Source organism: Pseudorasbora parva, chromosome 6 (assembly GCF_024679245.1).
Source record: "Pseudorasbora parva isolate DD20220531a chromosome 6, ASM2467924v1, whole genome shotgun sequence".
Lineage (NCBI taxonomy): Eukaryota > Metazoa > Chordata > Actinopteri > Cypriniformes > Gobionidae > Pseudorasbora > Pseudorasbora parva.
In genome coordinates this window covers 20,428,399-20,448,591 of record NC_090177.1, presented here as the reverse complement: position 1 = coordinate 20,448,591, position 20,193 = coordinate 20,428,399, and the positions used below count along the sequence as shown (strand labels likewise).

Genomic DNA, 20,193 nt, shown 5'->3' with positions numbered 1-20,193 from the left:
GATAGCCCTGCCCCCAAACTCAGGCCATTGTTTGAACCAATGTTGCTATGCCAGGCTGTTTGGGATGCCAAACAAACAGCAATGTTTTGCAACCACCACAGAGCCAGTGTTTACCATTTTCAGGGAAATCAACCAACAAATCCTTGCTTATTTATAGTTAATTAATTCTACAAATTAACTGGGATAGAACATTTTCCATGTTTAAACTGAACTATAAATTACTCATAAGTAACTAAGTAAGTAGCTAAAAACTTTCACACAAAAGTCCTGCAATGTTGAACTGCAACTGCAGTAACATGATGATAGAGGGCAGCACCATCTTTATAAATGCAATCTTGAACAATGCCATGATCACAGGATAATCCATTCTGACTTTAAATTAATGGGGGGGGGCAGGATAATCAGGATAATCCATTATGGACTTTAAAAAAATGGGGGATTTTCGGTTGTTTTTTGCCAAAAATAGTCTTGTATAAGCAAAGAGTTTATGTTGCGGTTACCTGGATACAGTCGGGAACACCTGTGCTGTCCATGCGACTGGCTACATTCACGGTGTTGCCCCATATGTCATACTGAGGCTTTCTGGCTCCAATCACACCAGCAACCACTGGCCCAATGTTCAAGCCTGTGGCCAAAATACATTTGTCATCGTTTGCTCTTACATATTAGCTCTGAGAGCCTGCAAGACACTTTCTAAATATTGTATATGGTGTCTTCAGAACATGAATACTGTCCACAATTAAAAATGACTTGCCTATCTTCATCTGAAAGTTGTTGAATGAGTGTTCGTTGATGTACTTCATCTGTTCTCGTAGCTTCATGGCATAGTCAGCCAGAGCTAGAATGTGTGTGCGGCCCTCTTTGTCGTACGTTGAGTCGTTCAATCCAGATGCTGCCATGTACGTACTACCGATAGTTTTGATCTTCTCCAATTGCTTATATTTCTCTTCAGAAATTATCTATAAACAGTAAAGGACATACAGAATACTTTTATCTAAAAGCTTTTTTTTTTTTTTTTACATAAATGTAGCAACACAGAAATGCTGGGGCAGCCATGTTAAGATCACATGACCAGCTAAATTTGATTTAATTTGTCTTGGTAACCTCCTTATTATAATTCTATTTAGTCATAGAATAAATGAATCACACATGACAAATAGTTATTATTGGTAACTGAAAACATTCACTTTTGTGTCCTTTACCTCCACACCAGTAGGTGTCAGTATAAGTCCAAGATTACTGTAAAATAACAGTTTTCTGGAATTCTAGCATAAAACGATGCTTCGGTTTCAGATGCAAGCGAGACAACCTTTTTACCTCATCAAAGTCAGCGATGATCTCATTGAGCAGTCTTAGGCATTCCACACCCTCATTGTTTGCCTCCAGTTCAGTGTAGAACTCCGAGAAGTTGCTGATAGAGGCAAACATAACGGCCACACATTCACATGACTGATAGTAAAGCTCATCGTTTCGACGTTCTCGGGCAAGGAAGTGGGCAGCCACATCTTTGGGCAGGATGTTGTGAAGGAGACGGCGGTTGTAGGCCTGCAGCTCCTCCATCTCCTCTTTCTCTTCAGTGGCCTGATGAAGAATGACACCAAATCAGATCATGCTGGTATCCAGCTATTGGAAATTTATTTTTACTAAGTGATCAATTTAGAGAAAGACGACAAGGCACACACCTGTAGCTTCCACAGGAAATCAAGGCGTGCAGTGGACTCGACCTGCTGTGCGTGCAGATAGAGAGCCAGCACAAACACAGTGAGGATGACTGGAATCGACACCCTCAGAGACACTTTAGTCACCGTGTCCTGGCTATGTGGGAAAAGAACAATATAAACAGATAAGAGTTTGCCAAAGACTGAGCAAAGACCATGGCAAGAGTATTAGGTCATCTTTATCTAATTTCAGATTTACTAGACTATAGTAATCTATACTGTACTACTGGTATCTCATAAGTGTCATATATTTGCATACTCAAGTCTTTACAATTATGGTTTTGGCAGATGCTTTAATGCTTGAGGCCCACCCACACAAAGGATGATAACTATAACAATAACCATAAAGTTGTAGTTATAAATATTGTTTTAAATATAAAAAGATCGTTGGAACCACTTTCAGAACTTTAACAAGCTTGAGCATTTAAAGTGGCAGATGCCAAAACTGCAGCGCACCTACAACGAACAGAACGATAGCTTCCGCTGATGTGGACATCGTATAATTATCTTTATAGTTATATATCTAAAGTTATTGTTCTAATTGTGAATTGGACTTCACACTACATTCAGAGTATACATTAACATTTTAACAGTTCTTGCTTTCTCTGGGAATCAAAACCATGATGTTGGCCTCAGGAGAGCCCAATATAAATAATTTTCAAAACATACTGAATTTTTTCCCCCGACAAATACGCACTACATGCAAATACTGGAATCTATTACTCATTCTAAAGCTCTTTCTGTCGTTGAACCATCTCTCTTATAATGATGGAAAATAAAGCATAGCAGTAACTTACCAATAATTTGTTTCGTTGAAAGAATACCTGCGTAAAAAAGACATTCCCATTAGTGACCAAAATGATCCACTGAACATATTCCCAACTAATGACAAATAAGCATAAAGACCCTGAAAAAATAATGCTATTTTATGGATCATTTGCATTAAATGGTACCGTTTGTCCCCATATATAATGAAAGGGATAATTCACCCAAAAATGAAAAATCTGTCATTAATTACTCACCCTCATGCCGTTCCAAACCTGTAAGACCTTTGTTTATCAAATGAAGTAGAGCTGGGTGATATGGCAAAAAAATGAATCTTGATTTATTTTTATATAGGGACTTGTAGTGCCCTTTAAGACTTTTTTAAGACCCACAGATTTAATAAAAACATCTTCATTTGATAAACCGATGGGTTTGGAATGACATGAATAATGAATGTGAGTAATTAAATCACAAAACTTTCATTTTTTGGGTGAACTAACAATTTCACATAACTGTTTCACATAATAGACTGTGTAGTGTGTCATTTAAAGAAATTGTATAATTAATTATTTCTGTACATTTCTCAATAAGAGATTACAGTCAGTTTGCATGTTCCTGTTAATCACTGTTACATTTTAACTGAGCAAAAAATGTACCCAAACTTTTTTAATTTTTAAATAAAATAAAAAAAAATCATCAGACACAGCTTCATGTTTTTTCCATAAAAATGGTTAAAAAAAATGAAGAAATAAATTAAAAGACCTGAGTAGTTATATTGTTCTTGTCAATATTGTTTTATTTCACAGATTGTATGTAAATAGCCAACTGAGTCTGTACTTTCTTGTACTGATGATACTGTAGAAAGATTTGTCGTTTTGTTGTAATTTTAGCATCAACTTAGTGCTTTTGGCTTACATGCCGACTTTTTACACATCTGCACTATATCAGTGGTGGGAACAAGACTCACAGTGCATTGATGGTGACCATTAGGTCGGCGTTGTCTAGCAGAGTGACTAGGGGCCACTCCACTAGCAGCAGAAAGCAGACCTGGATGAAGAGCATGAGGACCAGCTTGCCTATACTGCTGATGTGCAGGTACACCGAGCAGCACAGCAGAGTCAGCAGCACACTGTATGTGAAATACTAGAAACACAGGAACATAACCAGTCAAGTCTATCACACAACATACCATAATAATCTTACTATGACAACAAGGGCAAAATTGTAGAAATTCTACAAACACAATTTTTCACTCTGTTCAGATACTCTCTGCTCACTGAGCCTCAGTAGGGAGATATCATGCATGTGCACACTGACCTCAGGTGAAGGACATGCTGAAGGCTTCCCGGTACACAGGAAGACGTGGTCCCCTTCTGGTTCAGTCAGATTATACAGCACACACACCGTGACTGAATCAGAATTGTTCAGCTGTCCAGCCATGCATTCTGACACATCCTGCAGGTCACAGGTAAACTGAAAAGATGGAGAAATTAAAAAAAAAAATTGAAGTACAAAACATTATTATCTTTTTACATTAAACATATTTAGTGTTTCCGGTCAGGAATCAGGAAAAACATTTTGAAAAATTTTGTTCACTTTTTTTAATTCTTAATATTTGTGAATTCAGCATTTAATTCATTTTCTCAATATTTAATAATCCTAAATATTGAATACATAATTAAAGGGATAGTTCACACAAAAATACACACAATAGGACAGCGCTACAACCAACCAGAGCAACAAACTATGCCACTACTTTTACTTCTTCTACTACTACCACACCTACCACTTCTACTACTACGATAACTAATACTACCCCCACCACCTTTACCACTACATTTACTTCTACTACTATTACTTTTTCTACCATAACTACTACTACCATCACCACTATTACTACTTCTAATACCACCACCTCTACTACTACTACATCTACTACTACTACTACTCCTACTAATAACCATTGCATACATAAATACTTCAAAACAAATCAAAGTTCAATTAAACTGATTTTAGAGTTTAAAATTATTGAATGAGTGCTGATATTAGTGTTGAATTATAATGACAAAATTTCAGAGAGCAACTAACTCTGATGAGAATCGTACCATATTAACAAAGGCAGAAATGAAGAGAAGCAGTATTGTAAAGACTCCAACGAGTGTGCTGTTGATGCGGGATTGAACGATCCTCTTTGACACTGTCTGCAAACTAACTGGGAAAGGCTGAAATAAGAAAAGTAACCGGAAAGACAAAGAGGAACAATATGTGAATAAATCAGAAAGCACCAATAAAGCTTCCTTTACACATGTACTGTACAAATGTGAAGGATCGAGATTAGGTAGTGACTGACCTTAGCGCATGAATAAATGGCACATATAAAGAGGACATGGACGAGAATAATAAAGATGCTGATGAACATTCCCAGCATTAACGGTGTACTGCAAGACAAAATCCACAACATCATTCAGACACTGCAAATATAGATCTCAACATGAATTAAAAATCCTTATTATACACTCACCTAAAGGATTATTAGGAACACCAGTTCAATTTCTCATTTATGCAATTATCTAATCAACCAATCACAGGGCAGTTGCTTCAATGCATTTAGGGGTGTGGTCCTGGTCAAGACAATCTCCTGAACTCCAAAATGTCAGAATGGGAAAGAAAGGTGATTTAAGCAATCTGCTTTGTTACTGGGATTTTCACGCACAACCATTTCTAGGGTTTACAAAGAATGGTGTGAAAAGGAAAAGACATCCAGTATGCGGAGGTCCTGTGGGTGAAAATGCCTTGTTGATGCTAGAGGTCAGAGGAGAATGGGCCGACTGATTCAAGCTGATAGAAGAGCAACTTTGACTGAAATAATCACTCGTTACAACCGAGGTATGCAGCAAAGCATTTGTGAAGCCACAACACGCAAAACCTTGAGGCGGATGGGCTACAACAGCAGAAGACCCCACCGGGTACCACTCGTCTCCACTACAAATAGGAAAAAGAGGCTACAATTTGCACAAGCACACCAAAATTGGACAGTTGAAGACAGGAAAAATGTTGCCTGATCTGATGAGTCTCGATTTCCTTTGAGACATTCAGATGGTAGAGTCAGAATTTGGCGTAAACAGAATGAGAACATGGATCCATCATGCCTTGTTACCACTGTGTAGGCTGCTGGTGGTGGTGTAATGGTGTGGGGGATGTTTTCTTGGCACACTTTAGTGCCAATTGGGCATCGTTTAAATGTCACGGCCTACCTAAGCATTGTTTCTGACCATGTCAATCCCTTTATGACCACCATGTACCCATCCTCTGATGGCTACTTCCAGCAGGATAATGCACCATGTCACAAAAATCGAAACATTTTAAATTGGTTTCTTGAACATGACAATGAGTTCACTGTACTAAAATGGCCCCCACAGTCACCAGATCTCAACCCAATAGAGCATCTTTTTGGATGTGGTGGAACGGGAGCTTCGTGCCCTGGATGCGCATCCCACAAATCTCCATCAACTGCAAGATGCTATCAATATGGGCCAACATTTCTAAAGAATGCTTTCAGCACCTTGTTGAATCAATGCCACATAGAATTAAGGCAGTTCTGAAGGCGAAAGGGGGTCAAACACAGTATTAGTATGGTGTTCCTAATAATCCCTTAGGTGAGTGTAATTAATATTAATATTTCAACACCACTCACTGCGGAAGTATGATGATTTGTATAGAAACAATGAAGCAGAAGACAAGGAGGGTACAGGCCACATAACCACCAAAGCGATCATCCACCTTTTTTGAATACTAAAAGCAAAAAAGAATGTTACAGTTAGAGGTTCAGACATTTTTTCAGTACTTTGAGGTTGTACCTGTTGTATCAGTGCTAGACAGTGTTAAATACATGTTCTACAGACCTTTTTCTCCAAAAAAGGTGTTTGGAATGTGAGCAGGAACTTCTTGACGTGGTCTTTCCGCAGCTGGTCAATGCTGCGAGCATCAATGGCGCGACCTAAAAACTCATCGACCTCATCCTCTGGATTTAAAGCCTCTTGGGCACAGCGGCTGGGAAAAGAACAAACAGATGGCAGTTTAAAAAAAGACACTGTATATATCACTGTATACTGTACACTGTATATATATATTTTAATATTAAAGCTTTTAGTTCATCCTCACAACAAACTGCTATTTTTTATCTATTATGTATTAGTAGTTTTATAATTGGCTTTCCTGAAGTGAAACCTGGTCTAAAATATTCATTTTATGTTAGCTCTATCCTAGAGCGTCTAACAGATTGTGAAAACAGCCTGTGAAATCTAACCCATAAGCCCCGCAGAGCCAGAGAGAATGGATTTGTGTCCTAATAAAACCAGAACTCACTTATCTTTGCTGGAGGCTTCATCTATGCCCTGAAAAGAGACAGGTAGATTAGTTACAGTGGGCAGTAAAAACACATTGGAAGTAGAAAAACACATTGTGAGTTTCATCTCAGACAGCTCCGAAGCCAACCCCACAGAGCCACTGCCGCTTTAATTAACACTCAGGGACTTTGAATTACATTCAGAGCCAGAGAGTGAGAGCTTGACAGAGACAAGGAATGGGTCTTCCAGTAAGAAGTAGTAGACTCTTTAAATGAGACAACAATTTACTTAAGAAGCAAATCTAAGATAATATACTGTATTTTTTTAGTTTATAGTATAATCTGAATATATTAAAACATGGTATGTTTAATTTATAGTACATGTTATATAGGTTGAAATTATTTTAATTTAAGTACTTACTCTATTGGCAAAATGCTGTATGCAAGTTTAACACTTTGATTTGATTAAAAAATACCATAATATGTTTGCAGATATTTAGGATACATGCAAAATTCCTGAACTTGTTTCTTAGAAAACCAATGCTACAGCCAGTTATTTAACTTTGAAATATGTGCTCCATGACAGAATGTCTGTTTTTGTTTTGGTCTGTGCAAAACTGCACGCTGTCAAGTTTACTAGGTGTGGGAATCGCTCATGCTGTGTTATTATCATGATACTTAAGCCACGATACAATATTATTGTGATTTTTTAAAGATATGCTATGTTGAGTACAGCAATATTAATACAGCATTTATGAATGGCTGTGCGCATTTTACTTTCACTTTAGCAAATTTGGGAGCCGCAATGTGGGAGGCCAATGATATTACGATTGTTAGCATCAGCCAGTGATGTTAATATCACAGCAAGCCTATTTTTTTGTAATCAACTTTTTATTGTTTAGATAAACATTCATTCAAACAAACAAACAAACAAAAGCAAGCAAAGTTCTGTTGCATTGCAGTGCTAACTAACGCGTAACTAACATATAAACATGGACAGAGCGGTCCATGGCCAGAAATAGGCTATGTGAGAATGCTTTTGTCGCACACACAGCTCACTGGACACGTGTGTGAGCAAGAGTAACTGATTGATTGTGACATTACAGTATAAAAAATATATTTTAAATGAGTATATTATTATTTTCCGCGTCATGGGTTTAAGGTGAAATTTTGCCACAATACAAGCTGAAATTCAGTTTCTGAAAATATGAATATAGATTTTTTTCCCCACCCCTACAGTTTACCCAATAGTATTTCGACACCCCAGGTTGCCAGCTGGCGGATAACAGAGATCAGAGATCGCAGATTCTACCCAACTTCTGCATCCATCTAAAAATCTCTATGAACGAGAGCATATTAAAACCTGGATAAATCAACTCATCAACTTAACAGTGTGGCTTTCATTGTCAATTGCTGTCACTCCTAATGTGTCCTTAAGCTGGCAACCCACGTGAACATCGAGTCTAAAGAGGAGGAGTGGGAAACAACCATCTCCAGTATTTGGAATTTGGACTACAATAACTAGTTTGACCGTTAGCTGTCAAGCCAACCCTTAAGCACCTTTAAGTATGTTTTTAAACAAAAATTCTAAAATAAATGTACTTATGCAAAACTAATATAATAAATCCTATTTTCGTTTATAGCATATTTTATTTTGAACATTATTCTACATTATATACAAGTACATGGCTTTATTTTTAAAAATACAGATTTGAATTTTGAATTTTGAACGCTTACTTGAGAAGCAAAACTAAGATATTTAAAATATATTTTAATATATTATATATAAACAATCATTAGCCACCAATAAAGCATTATTTTAAATAATAGTGGAAAAATGTCACTAATTCAAGATAATATTTTGCTTCAAGTAACGTTATTTTAAGAATGCTTAAATATGTTTTTATTTTTTTTATTTTTTTATATGAAATACTGATTAAAAATAATCTTTATATCTTTCAAAAAATTCTTATTTCTAACATATGAAATTATTGGAAAACCAATTAATTGTTTACATGTAATTTTAAAATGTTTATTTGGAAAAAACTGTGCATTAGTTTTTAATTTTTCCCTCACTAATTAATAAGGTCTGACACAATATTTATTTGTATTACTGTCCCTGCTTTTTTCCTTTGTGACACTAGTGGAAATCAGAACGGTCATCGCCTGGAAAAGGGGAAAAATCAATTCGCACATTGGCAGTGCCAAGCTCCGGAGAAAATTGCTTCAATTATGACTTGTTGCTACACTCATAAAAAAAGTACAGGGGAGATCAGTCGGTGTGAGCCGTCAGAGGCGGCGTGAGAGAGGATAGAGCAGAGCTCACCATCTGTCTGAAAACTTTGGAATCTTTAGTCCTGGAGAAAGATCTGTCAGGAACCCACCGCGGCATCAGACCCTCTGAAGAGTTGGCTCTAGCGCGCTGCATCTTGGCCATCATGGCTTTTTCCTCTTTCTGCAAGAGAAATTTGGCATAAAGGCGCACATACACAGAAAATTAAACCATACTCCAGCAAACTCAGATAAATAGAAACATTCTTGATCCCTAAAGGAAAATTCTGTCATTTGTATCAGAGCATAAAAAAACACCGCCTTCACCAAATATGATGCAATCGAGATTCCCTGTTCAATAATTTGCAGGAACCAGGGGTTAGCAATGACTTTTGGAATGAGTTTGTGTGTAAACAATAGGGCTGTGCCGGTCAACTTGACAACCGCCCCAACGGTTGTACGTCAAAACCCTTTTTTTGTATGTTTTTTGTATGTAAAAAATGCTGTTTTTATGTGAAGATTACGACACGAGTGAAGCAAAAAGTAATAAATAAATAATAGGTTAGCAATTAAATATGACATTGCAACCATGGAAATGTGCTGAACGAGAAAGTTACATAAGCCCATAAATTTAAGCCATTGGTCGGCTTTGCGATCTTTGTTCACTAATTTGTTTCCACTAATTTAACAATATTACACAAGTTATTCCACTGGATATTCCTTTTCCCAAATCTTCACTATCATATCAACCATTCTGCAGACGATTGTGAAGATTTCCTCCTTTCGTTCGTTCACATATCCGCATCCTTTAATGTGGTAAAGTAAAATGCAGAAGGACAAATACCTAGCATGTCAAATTCTTGTGCATGCTTAGACTTTAGTATTTTTAGAGTAGACTTGGATTTCACACACGACAGGAATTTTGTTATGCTTTCTCTGGCAGAGCAACGTCAAATATACCCTTCTTGTACCTGCAGAAGATAAAATTTGCACTTCAGACCTTTTACAACAAGTGTCATTTGCTTTGGAACATCGAGAACACAATACAGCTGTATCTCTCCAAGCGCAGAGTGGTATACATGACCACACATTTATCATGAAATAAAGAGAAAAATAAAATGTATGTTTTTTTTCATTTATTATGTAACTTTTAATATATTATTTTAGTTACCATTATTTACTGATAATTAATAATTTACTAATTATTATTAATTATATAATTAATTTACGAATAATTTCTGTTGTTTCACTGGCAGATATATGTAATTTAAATATATATATATATATATATATATATATATATATATATATATATATATATATATATATATATATATATATATATATATATATATATATATATATATATATATATATATATACATACATACATACATACATACATACCATACATACCATACATACATATACATACATACACACACACACAGGGAAAAAAACTGCCAGTGTCACATTCCTAGAAAAAAGCGCCCATATGCCTGCATCATGTTACTGACCCGTTTCTGACTGCAGCCCAACACAAAAAAGGTCTCAATGTTGTTGTTATTCAAGTATGCGTTTCTCTCCCCTCCATAACCTGGTTCCACTTCATAGTCCCCATTTAAATACTGCAGTGTGGCTTTGGTGATGTGGATCCGACTGCAAACATTCACAACGTAAGAATTTTAGTACAGTCACTGCTCAAGACAAATCTCAACATCCTTTGCAGCCAACTTTAAAAATGAAACGAATTAATACTGATCGCATGATCACATTTTTGATAGGTGGAGTTGACTTTTACCCTGCTTGGCCTCCCGCCTCCATCTGGTTGGCCAGCGTGACATCATTGGACCAGACATCAAACTGCCATTTGCGCAGACCGAGCACCCCACAGTGCACGCGCCCGCTATGTATGCCCACACGCATGTTCACGTTCACTCCTGTGACCTCTCGCACCAATCTGCAAACGTAGCAGCATACATGTGCGTTAATTGAAAAATGTGTTTAAGAGGCAAAGAGATCGATATAGAAAATGATGTGAAGACGAACTTACGATATGGCCTCAATCATGTCCACTCCCATCTCCACACAGCAGTGCGCATGATCTGCCCTCGGCTCCGGAAGCCCAGACACACAGTAATAACAATCTCCCAGGATTTTGATCCGCAGACAGTGGTTTTCCTAAGAATTCAGACATAACACAGCACATTTATGAAGTTAATATTGAGGAAATCCTCACTAATAAGATGTTATGAGGTTAGCATTATTGTGGGTGGCTGCGAGAGTTAGATATACAGTTGTAAGAGGTTACAACTCTTACCCACCCCCCCACCCCACCCACCCCTCACCCCCCCATTAAAAGTGTATCCAAGTAGTAATAATTTGGTGTTTCCTGTCGTAACGATGACAGTTGTGCACAGCTATTCCGTGCTCGGGCGCGGTTAGTGCTCACACTGCATGCGAGCTGCACTCGAGCCCAACCGAACCACGCTTTGGCCCACCTCTTCCAAGCGGGACAGGGTCGGCCAAACGAACTGCACCAGGGCACGGAACGGAGCCCTCACACTTGTCAAATTAATCAGGCTTTGGGAGTCAAACGCATTTGGGCACAGTTCAGAGCGCCTAGTGTGAGTACACTCTTAGTAGCTTATCAGCAGGGTTTATATATATATATATATATATATATATATATATATATATATATATATATATATATATATATATATATGTTACATATTTAATTGTGCTAAATGTTAATTTCCTCTATTTTTATATTTAGATTAACTTGAAGGGAGTGCTCACATTACAGCAAAGTATTCTTTAAAAATAGAATATTAAAAATGTAATTAAAATTAAAAAATGTAATAGCAAATCCATTTCATACTGTATAGTAAATGTTGTAATGCCTAAATTCACTACTAGCATTGAAAACAATTGATTTAAAAAAATTTAAACAAAAAATAAATTATTTTTAATTTATTGAGAAAAAAATAGTATAAATAGTATATTTCACATAGTATAGATTTTAATATGGGCAATTTAATTGGTTTTCAACCAATAAAACCAACCACTGGCCAGAAATTTGAAATTGGCACATCCATGGTTTTTAAACTTTTGGCTTAATATACTGTGTTTAAAATCTAAAGAAATTCTGCCAGAGCAGAAAAACTAAATAAACCCCTATGGTAACACTTTAGAATAATGGTCATTAGTTAACCTTAGTTAATGTATTGACTAACATGAACTAACCATAAGCAGTACATTTGTTACTGTATTTGTTCATCTTTGTTAATATTAGTTAAAATACAGCTGTTCATGGTTTGTTCATGTTAGTTGACTGTGCATTTACTAATGTTAACAAGATTTTAATAATGCATTAGTAAATGTTGAAATTAAGATTAACAAAGATAACTGAATGCTTTATAAGTGCAGTTCATTATTAGTTAATATTAAAATGTTAACTAATGACCATAATTCTACAGTGTTACCACCCCTATTAAAGATACATTCTCTGAAAAGTATTATTTATTTTAAATATTTTTACATCTTTAAATTGGAACATTAGACCAAAAAATGTCTGGGGAGTTTTATTATGCACCAGGTAAAAAAAAAAAAAAAGTAAGTTACTTACAAAAAAATAGTAACACTAAAAATGAATTCGTTTTATCCACTTACCCAAGCCAATTTATCAAAGCGAGCAAAAAGCTCATTAAGGGTCATCACCAGCTCCTGGGCCGTGCACTGAGACGCCAAACTGGTGAAGCCCTCAATGTCCGCAAACAGTATACTGTTGAGAGGACAGACAGAAGACAAAGACAGACAGAGAAAATGAGATCAATAATCACAGAGCACCTTGTCTGGGTCACTGAAGTTGGTTTGATGGGCTAAGCGAGAAAAACATCGATTCAGTTCACTTTCTGAATGGACGGTGGCCACTCTCAATACTTCAGTCTATCCTTCAATTAGAAAAGCAGGACTCGGTTGGTGTCCTTAAAGCCCTCATAGCCATGAGGAGGATAGACGGTCATCAACAACTATTTAAGACATGACAGAATGGACACACTGTATGGACACCGTTATTGTGCGACAATAGAGGGCACTGTTGTCTTCATAAATGGCTGATAAAATTCACAACATTGGGCAAGCAGGATTCCAACATGGTCCGTGACATTTACCATTTTCACACATCTGAGTTTTCCTAACACAGATGTTTCGAGCTGGCTTGGAGAATGCGGGACAGCATGTTCATTAAGCACTGAATTCCACACGCTCCAGATATGTTACTGCATTGCTAAAGTGGCTTGCTGTCATTTCATGTAGCTTTCTGTTAATTGATCGTGTAACTTCTGGTATATCATAAGTTGCTGAATCCAAACTTGACCCTCAGAGAAAAAAGGGGGAGGGAAATAAAGGAAAGTCACGTCTCAAGGACTGTGAGCACGCTAATCTGCGTTTAAGCATTCAACATAGTTTCAGCCTTGGGAAAGATAACCTTAAGCAGTATCAGTGTCTAATGTGTCTGTGTTTTATCCAGACTTGTCGCCTGCTTTAATCACGTGGGTGTTGAGTGTTATAACAGTGTCGGTTCTCATTCGGGAGGTGTGAGGACAACATTGGCATCAGTACCATGTGCTGCTCTTGGCATTTGTGTACCTGACGTTGTCGTGTTTCTGGATGTAGATCTTGTGGAACATCATATCCTCTTTCTTGGCGTTGATGTCTGCCTTCATCTCCATGGCAACGTGCCTTGGCAACACAGAGAGCAGCAGGCGCTCCTGGATCAGGTTTGAGATGACACCAGTGAACATGTGTATAAGTACGCATATACATATATCAGTATTTGACAACTTTTTTTTCTGAGGAACAGATTTTAGGGGGGAAAAAAATACACTAAAATACACACAAAAAACTGATTTTACAATTAAAATATTAAATATCAAGACGTCTGTCTATATGTGTATGGCTGAAGCTGCAGCGCTTTAAAGGGGACGCAACTTTTCCTACAAGGACTTACTGTGCTAAGACCTAAAGCAAAGCATGCATCACCATGCTTCATGAACATCCATGAGGTAAATATGTTTGGCCGGGTAGGTGTTTGTGTACTCGAGTGCTTGCCAACCTGCTGCTGGTTCTCTCTCTGAAGGTGTATTCTGGCTTGGATATACCCTCTGGTCTCCTTGAAGGCCTGTCTCTGAGAAACCTCAGCTGGGTAGTGAGTGCAGATGCCAATGATGTTTGTGCACAGGAAAATCACTGCATTGGCATATAACTGCACAGAGAAAGAAAAATAAGAGTAATGAAACAATGAATTTTGGACAAAGAGGGATGTGGAAAATATTAGACTGTTCCTGTTTGCGATCACTGAGAGATTAACAGACCACCCCTTTAAACATGGGTCTAAGTTTGTTTAAAGGAGGGTACAGACATGATTTTGATGTCACAAAATAGTAAAGACTTAGCTCATTAATATTAACCAGATCATTCAGCTATTAGACAGCTTGGTTAAAATAAACATTGTTAAATGCAGCAACATACAGTTGCATAAAAAATAAAAAAAAACAAGCCTACACTAATCCTTAAGATTAATCAGATTTATCTTCCAAATTCCCAGTACTGTAATGCATAAGCTTTATACAATAATAAAAAAAGTCTAAAATAAAAATTACATATATATATATATATATATATATATATATATATATATATATATATATATATATATATATATATATATATATATATATATATATATATATATATATATATATATATATATACATATACATATATATATATATACATATACACATATATATATATATATATATATATATATATATATATATATATATATATATATATATACACATACACATATATATACATATACATATATATATATATATATATATATATATATATATATATAATATATATATATATATATATATATATATATATATATTTTTTTTTTTTTTTTTTTTACTAAATACCCATTGCCTAATATAAATACAATAATAACGCATATACAGATAATAGTGTCTACGCCTCACACAACTGATTGGGGGAAAAAACAGAACATAGACACTCAATCAGCCAATAGACAATAGTGATTATGAATCTTTTCCAGTCTGGAAGGGAAACTAATAAGGATTGATTACTTTCCAATTCAACCATGTCTGACTACATATGATAATTTTTGGCTTATTGAATGGCAAAAAACTGACTCATGTCATGTACTGTCCTAAAAGTTCTTACTCATTCTTCTATCCATCCATCCCACCTGTGAAACTCATGACCTCTGTGGATCTAGCTAAAATTTAGTAAGAACACAGAACATAGACCACGATGTACCAGCCATGAGCTCCGCAGAGGTGAGGTAGGGTATCTCTGAGGGTCTTACTACCTGTACTACATCATTCATGCTGATTTCAAGGATTTTAGAGTGAGGAAATGGGAATTCCAATGGAGTGTGGAAACTGTGAATCAAGTTGCTTCCCAACACTGAAAATAAATGCTTGGATATCCATCTCTCTTAAGATGTGATTAATAGTTAACAATTTTTATCCAGAAATTAAAACATTCAAACATTTCATCCCTTGTCTTTTGACTGCAATCATTTCCCTGTGTGTCTGTTTATCAGGGTGGGGGGAGAATTATCATGAGCCAATCACAGGCTTTACTGAAGCTGCTAATTAGTTTGTAATTATTATTCAACATATCAGTATCATTAGCCGTTCATATATATTTTACAATCAATTTAAACAAACAAGACAACACTGTTACAGAGCACACATAAATGCGGTCATCATGTCCAAGAACAGATGAACGCCAATTGAACGTAATCGTGTAAGGAGTTAAGCCTACTTTCTGCAGTAATATGAAAAGCATCCAGCAATCAGCTTTGTGTTTCAGGTTTTTTATCTCTACATCAGTACAAGTATCTTGAGTTTAGATGGTATGCGGCCAAACCTGTGCGTTTAAGAGAACTTAAGTTGTTTTGTGGTCTGCAAATGGTTTCAGAGAATTGTGTAACAGTTATATGGATAACATTTTAATCAGTTAATCTCACAAAAACATATCCAGGTTACATGTGACCACAAATCAAAAGAAACTATATTTTGCACACAAAAAAAAGAAAAAAGAAGCCTATTTTATATATATATATATATATATATATATATATATATATATATATATGTATATATATATATATTATAATATAATATTGGGGTGTGAATTTTTTTTTTTTACCGGCATACAATCTAGTTAAATTTGTGAGATTCGCCATATTTTTTAAAAGAAATAAGTAATTTATTTCAACTGTAAATTTCCTGAAATCATCCTGATGATGTGGAATTCATTTTCTAGGTCCACTACACCCTTCTTGAGCTTGACCATTAACATCTGTTGAAAGTGATATTGTGATATTGAAATCTCCATGTAGACAATGCTCCACAGATAGTTATGTTCTGCCTCTTCCTAGTCTCCTTGCATGCATGTGTTATCAGGTTTACATGGTCATAACATAAGTTAAAATATTGAATATGACTGAACACAAGTGATTTTCACGCGTGAGAGTACAGTTCTACTATCGACATCCCATGCAAACACATCGTCAATTTTCCATCAGTCAGAAACAGTTTGCCTGAGAGAATTTGTTAAGGCCTATTTCTCTGCAACAAGCATTTTCTTCTCTGCCGAGGAGGAACGGTCTTTATTTATCCACTTGACAAGAAATGGCACAGCAGAGCTTCAGAAAAATAGCTCCACTCCCTCTTTCAAGTGCCCCTAGAGTGAATGTACAAACATCTTCAGATTGTAGAGTTCAGGAAAAAAAGCCAGACCCATCAGGCATCCATATGCACAGATGACGTTATCGGTTTGCGTAATTTTAGATATAAGGTGGGTTGTGTGGTCCATCTGCACAAGTTTTCCAAAACTAAAAAAGGCTGTTCTATTCAAGAGACCCTTACTTATGCTAATGGTCCAAGCCACCAAGCTGATTAGACACGGAAAATATGAGGACGTGGCCTCCATCTGTGGCCAGGAAAAGCATGCAACAAGATATGCAGAAAATAATCAACTAGGCAAGTAATCCTTCTCCAACTGATTGACTCGCAAAAAATACTACTTGAATATTAAAATCTGATTTATTATTGTGCTTTCACCTGCCACTGAATCCCTCACCTAAATTGCACTGTTATAACTGAATACAATGGGGTGCTGCTATGGATGTGATGTCGTGTACTTTAAGCTTCCAAGTTATATTTCAAAATAGTTTGATTCAAACAGCATATTTAAAGGGATAGTTCACCCAAAAATGAAAATTCCCTGTGATTTACTCACCCTCAAGCTATCCTAGGCATTACTAGGCAAGCTATACTAGGCATATGACATTCTTCTTTCAAACAAATACAATCAGAGTTATATATAAAAAATATCCTGGCTATTCCAAGCATTATAATAGCAGTGAATGGAATCCAAAAATAGTGCATCCATCCATTATTAAAGTAATCCATATATGGCTCCAGGAGGTTAATAAAGGCCTTCTGGAGTGATATTCAACTTATGGAGAAAAGTGTAATGCCTCTCGCAGTTCAAAACGCTTAAGATATATCCGGCATCATAAACTGTGCCAGTTACGCTTTTTTTGGAAGTTGAATGAGGAAGGCAGTCTTGCGGAAGCTAGATATTTTACTTTATAATGTGTTAAATATGGATATTTTCCTTACACAAACCCATCGCTTCACTTCAGAAGACCTTGGATGGCTTGATGGCAAGTCATGGGGTCATTAAATCATGGGGTAATTTTCATTTTTTGGGTGAACTATTCCTTTGATTCTTATCTCACTTGATGTGGATCCATGTTAAATGCTACAAGAAACTTGGGCTTGGGTTTCAGTGTGCTGGCAGACTGCATTTTACCATAGAAGGGCTTTTTTATAACAGGACAACAATGCCACTGTTTCATTTTGTTTAAAGCGAAATTATAAAAATTAGATTTTTTTTTAAACAAAGGTTGTAAAGTATGTGCACATTACCCTAACGGTAGGAGTTTAATTTTCAAATGAGATTCTGTGTAAGCTCTCAGTGAGTAATTATTATTTAATCATGTTTTTTTATTATTATTAAATGCATACTGTTCATTAATTTAAAAGAAAAAGATTAAAAATAGAAAAGCATAGGCTAAAATTATTTCTAAAATGCTGTCAGTGATGTAGCATTTGCAAATAAAAGACAAATATACATGTCATGTGCACGACTGTTCAAAGGTTTGAGATAGGTATACGCTTTTTGATTGTTTTTGAAAGAAGTCTATTATGCTCAACAATGCTTCATTTGATAAAAATACAGTAAAAACAGTTATTTATTTCTGATGACGAAGCTGTATTTTCAGCATCATTACTCCAGTACCAGTATCACATGATCTTTCAGAAATCATTATAATATGCTGATTTAGTGTTAAAAAAACATTTCTTATTATCAACGTTGTTTTTGTGAAAACAGTGATATTTTTTTCCGGAATTCTTTGATTAAAGGGGGGGTGAAACACTCAGTTTCAGTCAATCTCATGTCAATCTTGAGTACCTATAGAGTAGTATTGCATCCTTCATATCTCCGAAAAGTCTTTAGTTTTATCATATTTATAAAAGAAATATGGGCTGTACCGAGTCTTTCCGGAAAAAACCGAGCGCTTGGAGGCGTATCGTGTGGGCGGAGCTAAGGAATGACGAATGTGCACAAAGCGGTGACGTCCTCAAGCGTGGAGAAACCCATCTATCTCAGCTAATACAGATAATGATCCAGAATCAAATCTGAGGCTGAAATAAATTGAACAGGAAAAACGGCAACATCAGGACGTCCGTCTCTGTGGTATGTACTGTATTTAGTGGCCTTTGTGTGTCTTTACGCGCAGTTTTTGAGGACATTATTCTGTTTATGGACTATTGTATGTGACTAGACCTTAGAGGTAGCAAGCAAAACGGTTTTGCACGTCAGAGTCAGACTAGTGTTATACAGAGAACAACAATGGAGTAACCGTTAGCGCATTTGAATGACGAAGCACACGATCGTGTCGTTTACTGATGTTTACTCATGCGACGGTTGCCAATAGCAGAGACATTTGAAGTTGATTTACTCACCGGCTGCTTCCAAAGCAGGACCGAACCTTTACCGCTGGGACCGCTCTGTCAAAAACACACTTCTTTGGTATGATTTGGTGAAGTCCTGTGACAGCAGTGACCGTGGAAATCCACTTTGCGACGCGACTGAAGCGATGCCTTGAAGCTTCCTGTCATTTCTGCGTTCAAATCGGTTCAAATGCAGCGCTGCCTTCCCGGAATGCTCTGCTGAAGCGTTGAAGTCGGTCGACGTCACCCATAGGAATAAAGTGGAGCGCGGCGCGTCATAAGTGTTCACGGACGACTGGATCTGCACCTGAGAGACTGTTTACGGCGTGCATTTCCTCTCTCTCCCTCTAGTTACGCGCACGCGCACCCTTCCGGGAGAAGAGCCCGTACAGCCCATACAAGGACCTTCCGATCTATTTAACGTCAAGTAGACCCATACTCGAAAAAAACTCGCCGAAACTTGTGAGAAACCGGAAGGAGTATTTTTAACACAGAAATATTCCATCAAACGTCCAACATTAGTTTTTGAAACTTTGTCTATGTTTAGGATGGGAATCCAAGTCTTTAACAGTGTAAAAAGCTCAGTATGCATAAAACAGCATTTCACCCCCCAGAAAGTTCAATGTCTTTACTGTCACTTATGACCAATTTTATAAATTCTTGCTGGATAAAAAAATAAGTATATTTATATGTATAAGCATATGTTTCATGCTCATAAGTAATTTTAAATAGTTGGGTTATCAGTTACTCGTTTTTGATGTGTTATATTATAGTGCTCTAATAAAAAAAAAACACAAAATGCCAAGCCATAAAATGTGCCAGGTGACCATGAATGTCATGGTTCCATTTGATCAGAAGCACTATCAGAAGTTAGCATTAGTCTGTTAATGTTTTTGCACTGATACATGACAACAAAGCCCACCTGCTTTATTCCTGTGATCTCCAATATACAGCAGCCCTC

The 20,193-nt window shown here is 36.4% G+C and overlaps 1 protein-coding gene across 2 annotated transcripts in view; it reads right to left on the bottom strand.

Moving 5' to 3' along the window:
* The window catches only part of adcy6b (adenylate cyclase 6b), a 43,074-nt gene that overhangs the window by 1,763 nt on the left and 21,118 nt on the right, over nucleotides 1-20,193 (bottom strand). For both annotated transcript variants that reach the window (XM_067446089.1, XM_067446090.1), the window contains 19 exons: nucleotides 14,219-14,368; nucleotides 13,753-13,874; nucleotides 12,775-12,886; nucleotides 11,153-11,280; nucleotides 10,901-11,059; nucleotides 10,617-10,758; nucleotides 9,155-9,283; nucleotides 6,849-6,877; nucleotides 6,386-6,533; nucleotides 6,178-6,275; nucleotides 4,834-4,921; nucleotides 4,589-4,705; nucleotides 3,801-3,956; nucleotides 3,451-3,626; nucleotides 2,516-2,542; nucleotides 1,683-1,815; nucleotides 1,318-1,581; nucleotides 755-959; nucleotides 501-625 (listed from right to left, as the gene is read on the bottom strand). In XM_067446089.1, the coding sequence (XP_067302190.1) occupies nucleotides 501-625; nucleotides 755-959; nucleotides 1,318-1,581; nucleotides 1,683-1,815; nucleotides 2,516-2,542; nucleotides 3,451-3,626; nucleotides 3,801-3,956; nucleotides 4,589-4,705; nucleotides 4,834-4,921; nucleotides 6,178-6,275; nucleotides 6,386-6,533; nucleotides 6,849-6,877; nucleotides 9,155-9,283; nucleotides 10,617-10,758; nucleotides 10,901-11,059; nucleotides 11,153-11,280; nucleotides 12,775-12,886; nucleotides 13,753-13,874; nucleotides 14,219-14,368 (2,508 nt within the window). The remainder of the gene's footprint in view (nucleotides 1-500; nucleotides 626-754; nucleotides 960-1,317; nucleotides 1,582-1,682; nucleotides 1,816-2,515; nucleotides 2,543-3,450; nucleotides 3,627-3,800; nucleotides 3,957-4,588; nucleotides 4,706-4,833; nucleotides 4,922-6,177; nucleotides 6,276-6,385; nucleotides 6,534-6,848; nucleotides 6,878-9,154; nucleotides 9,284-10,616; nucleotides 10,759-10,900; nucleotides 11,060-11,152; nucleotides 11,281-12,774; nucleotides 12,887-13,752; nucleotides 13,875-14,218; nucleotides 14,369-20,193) is intronic.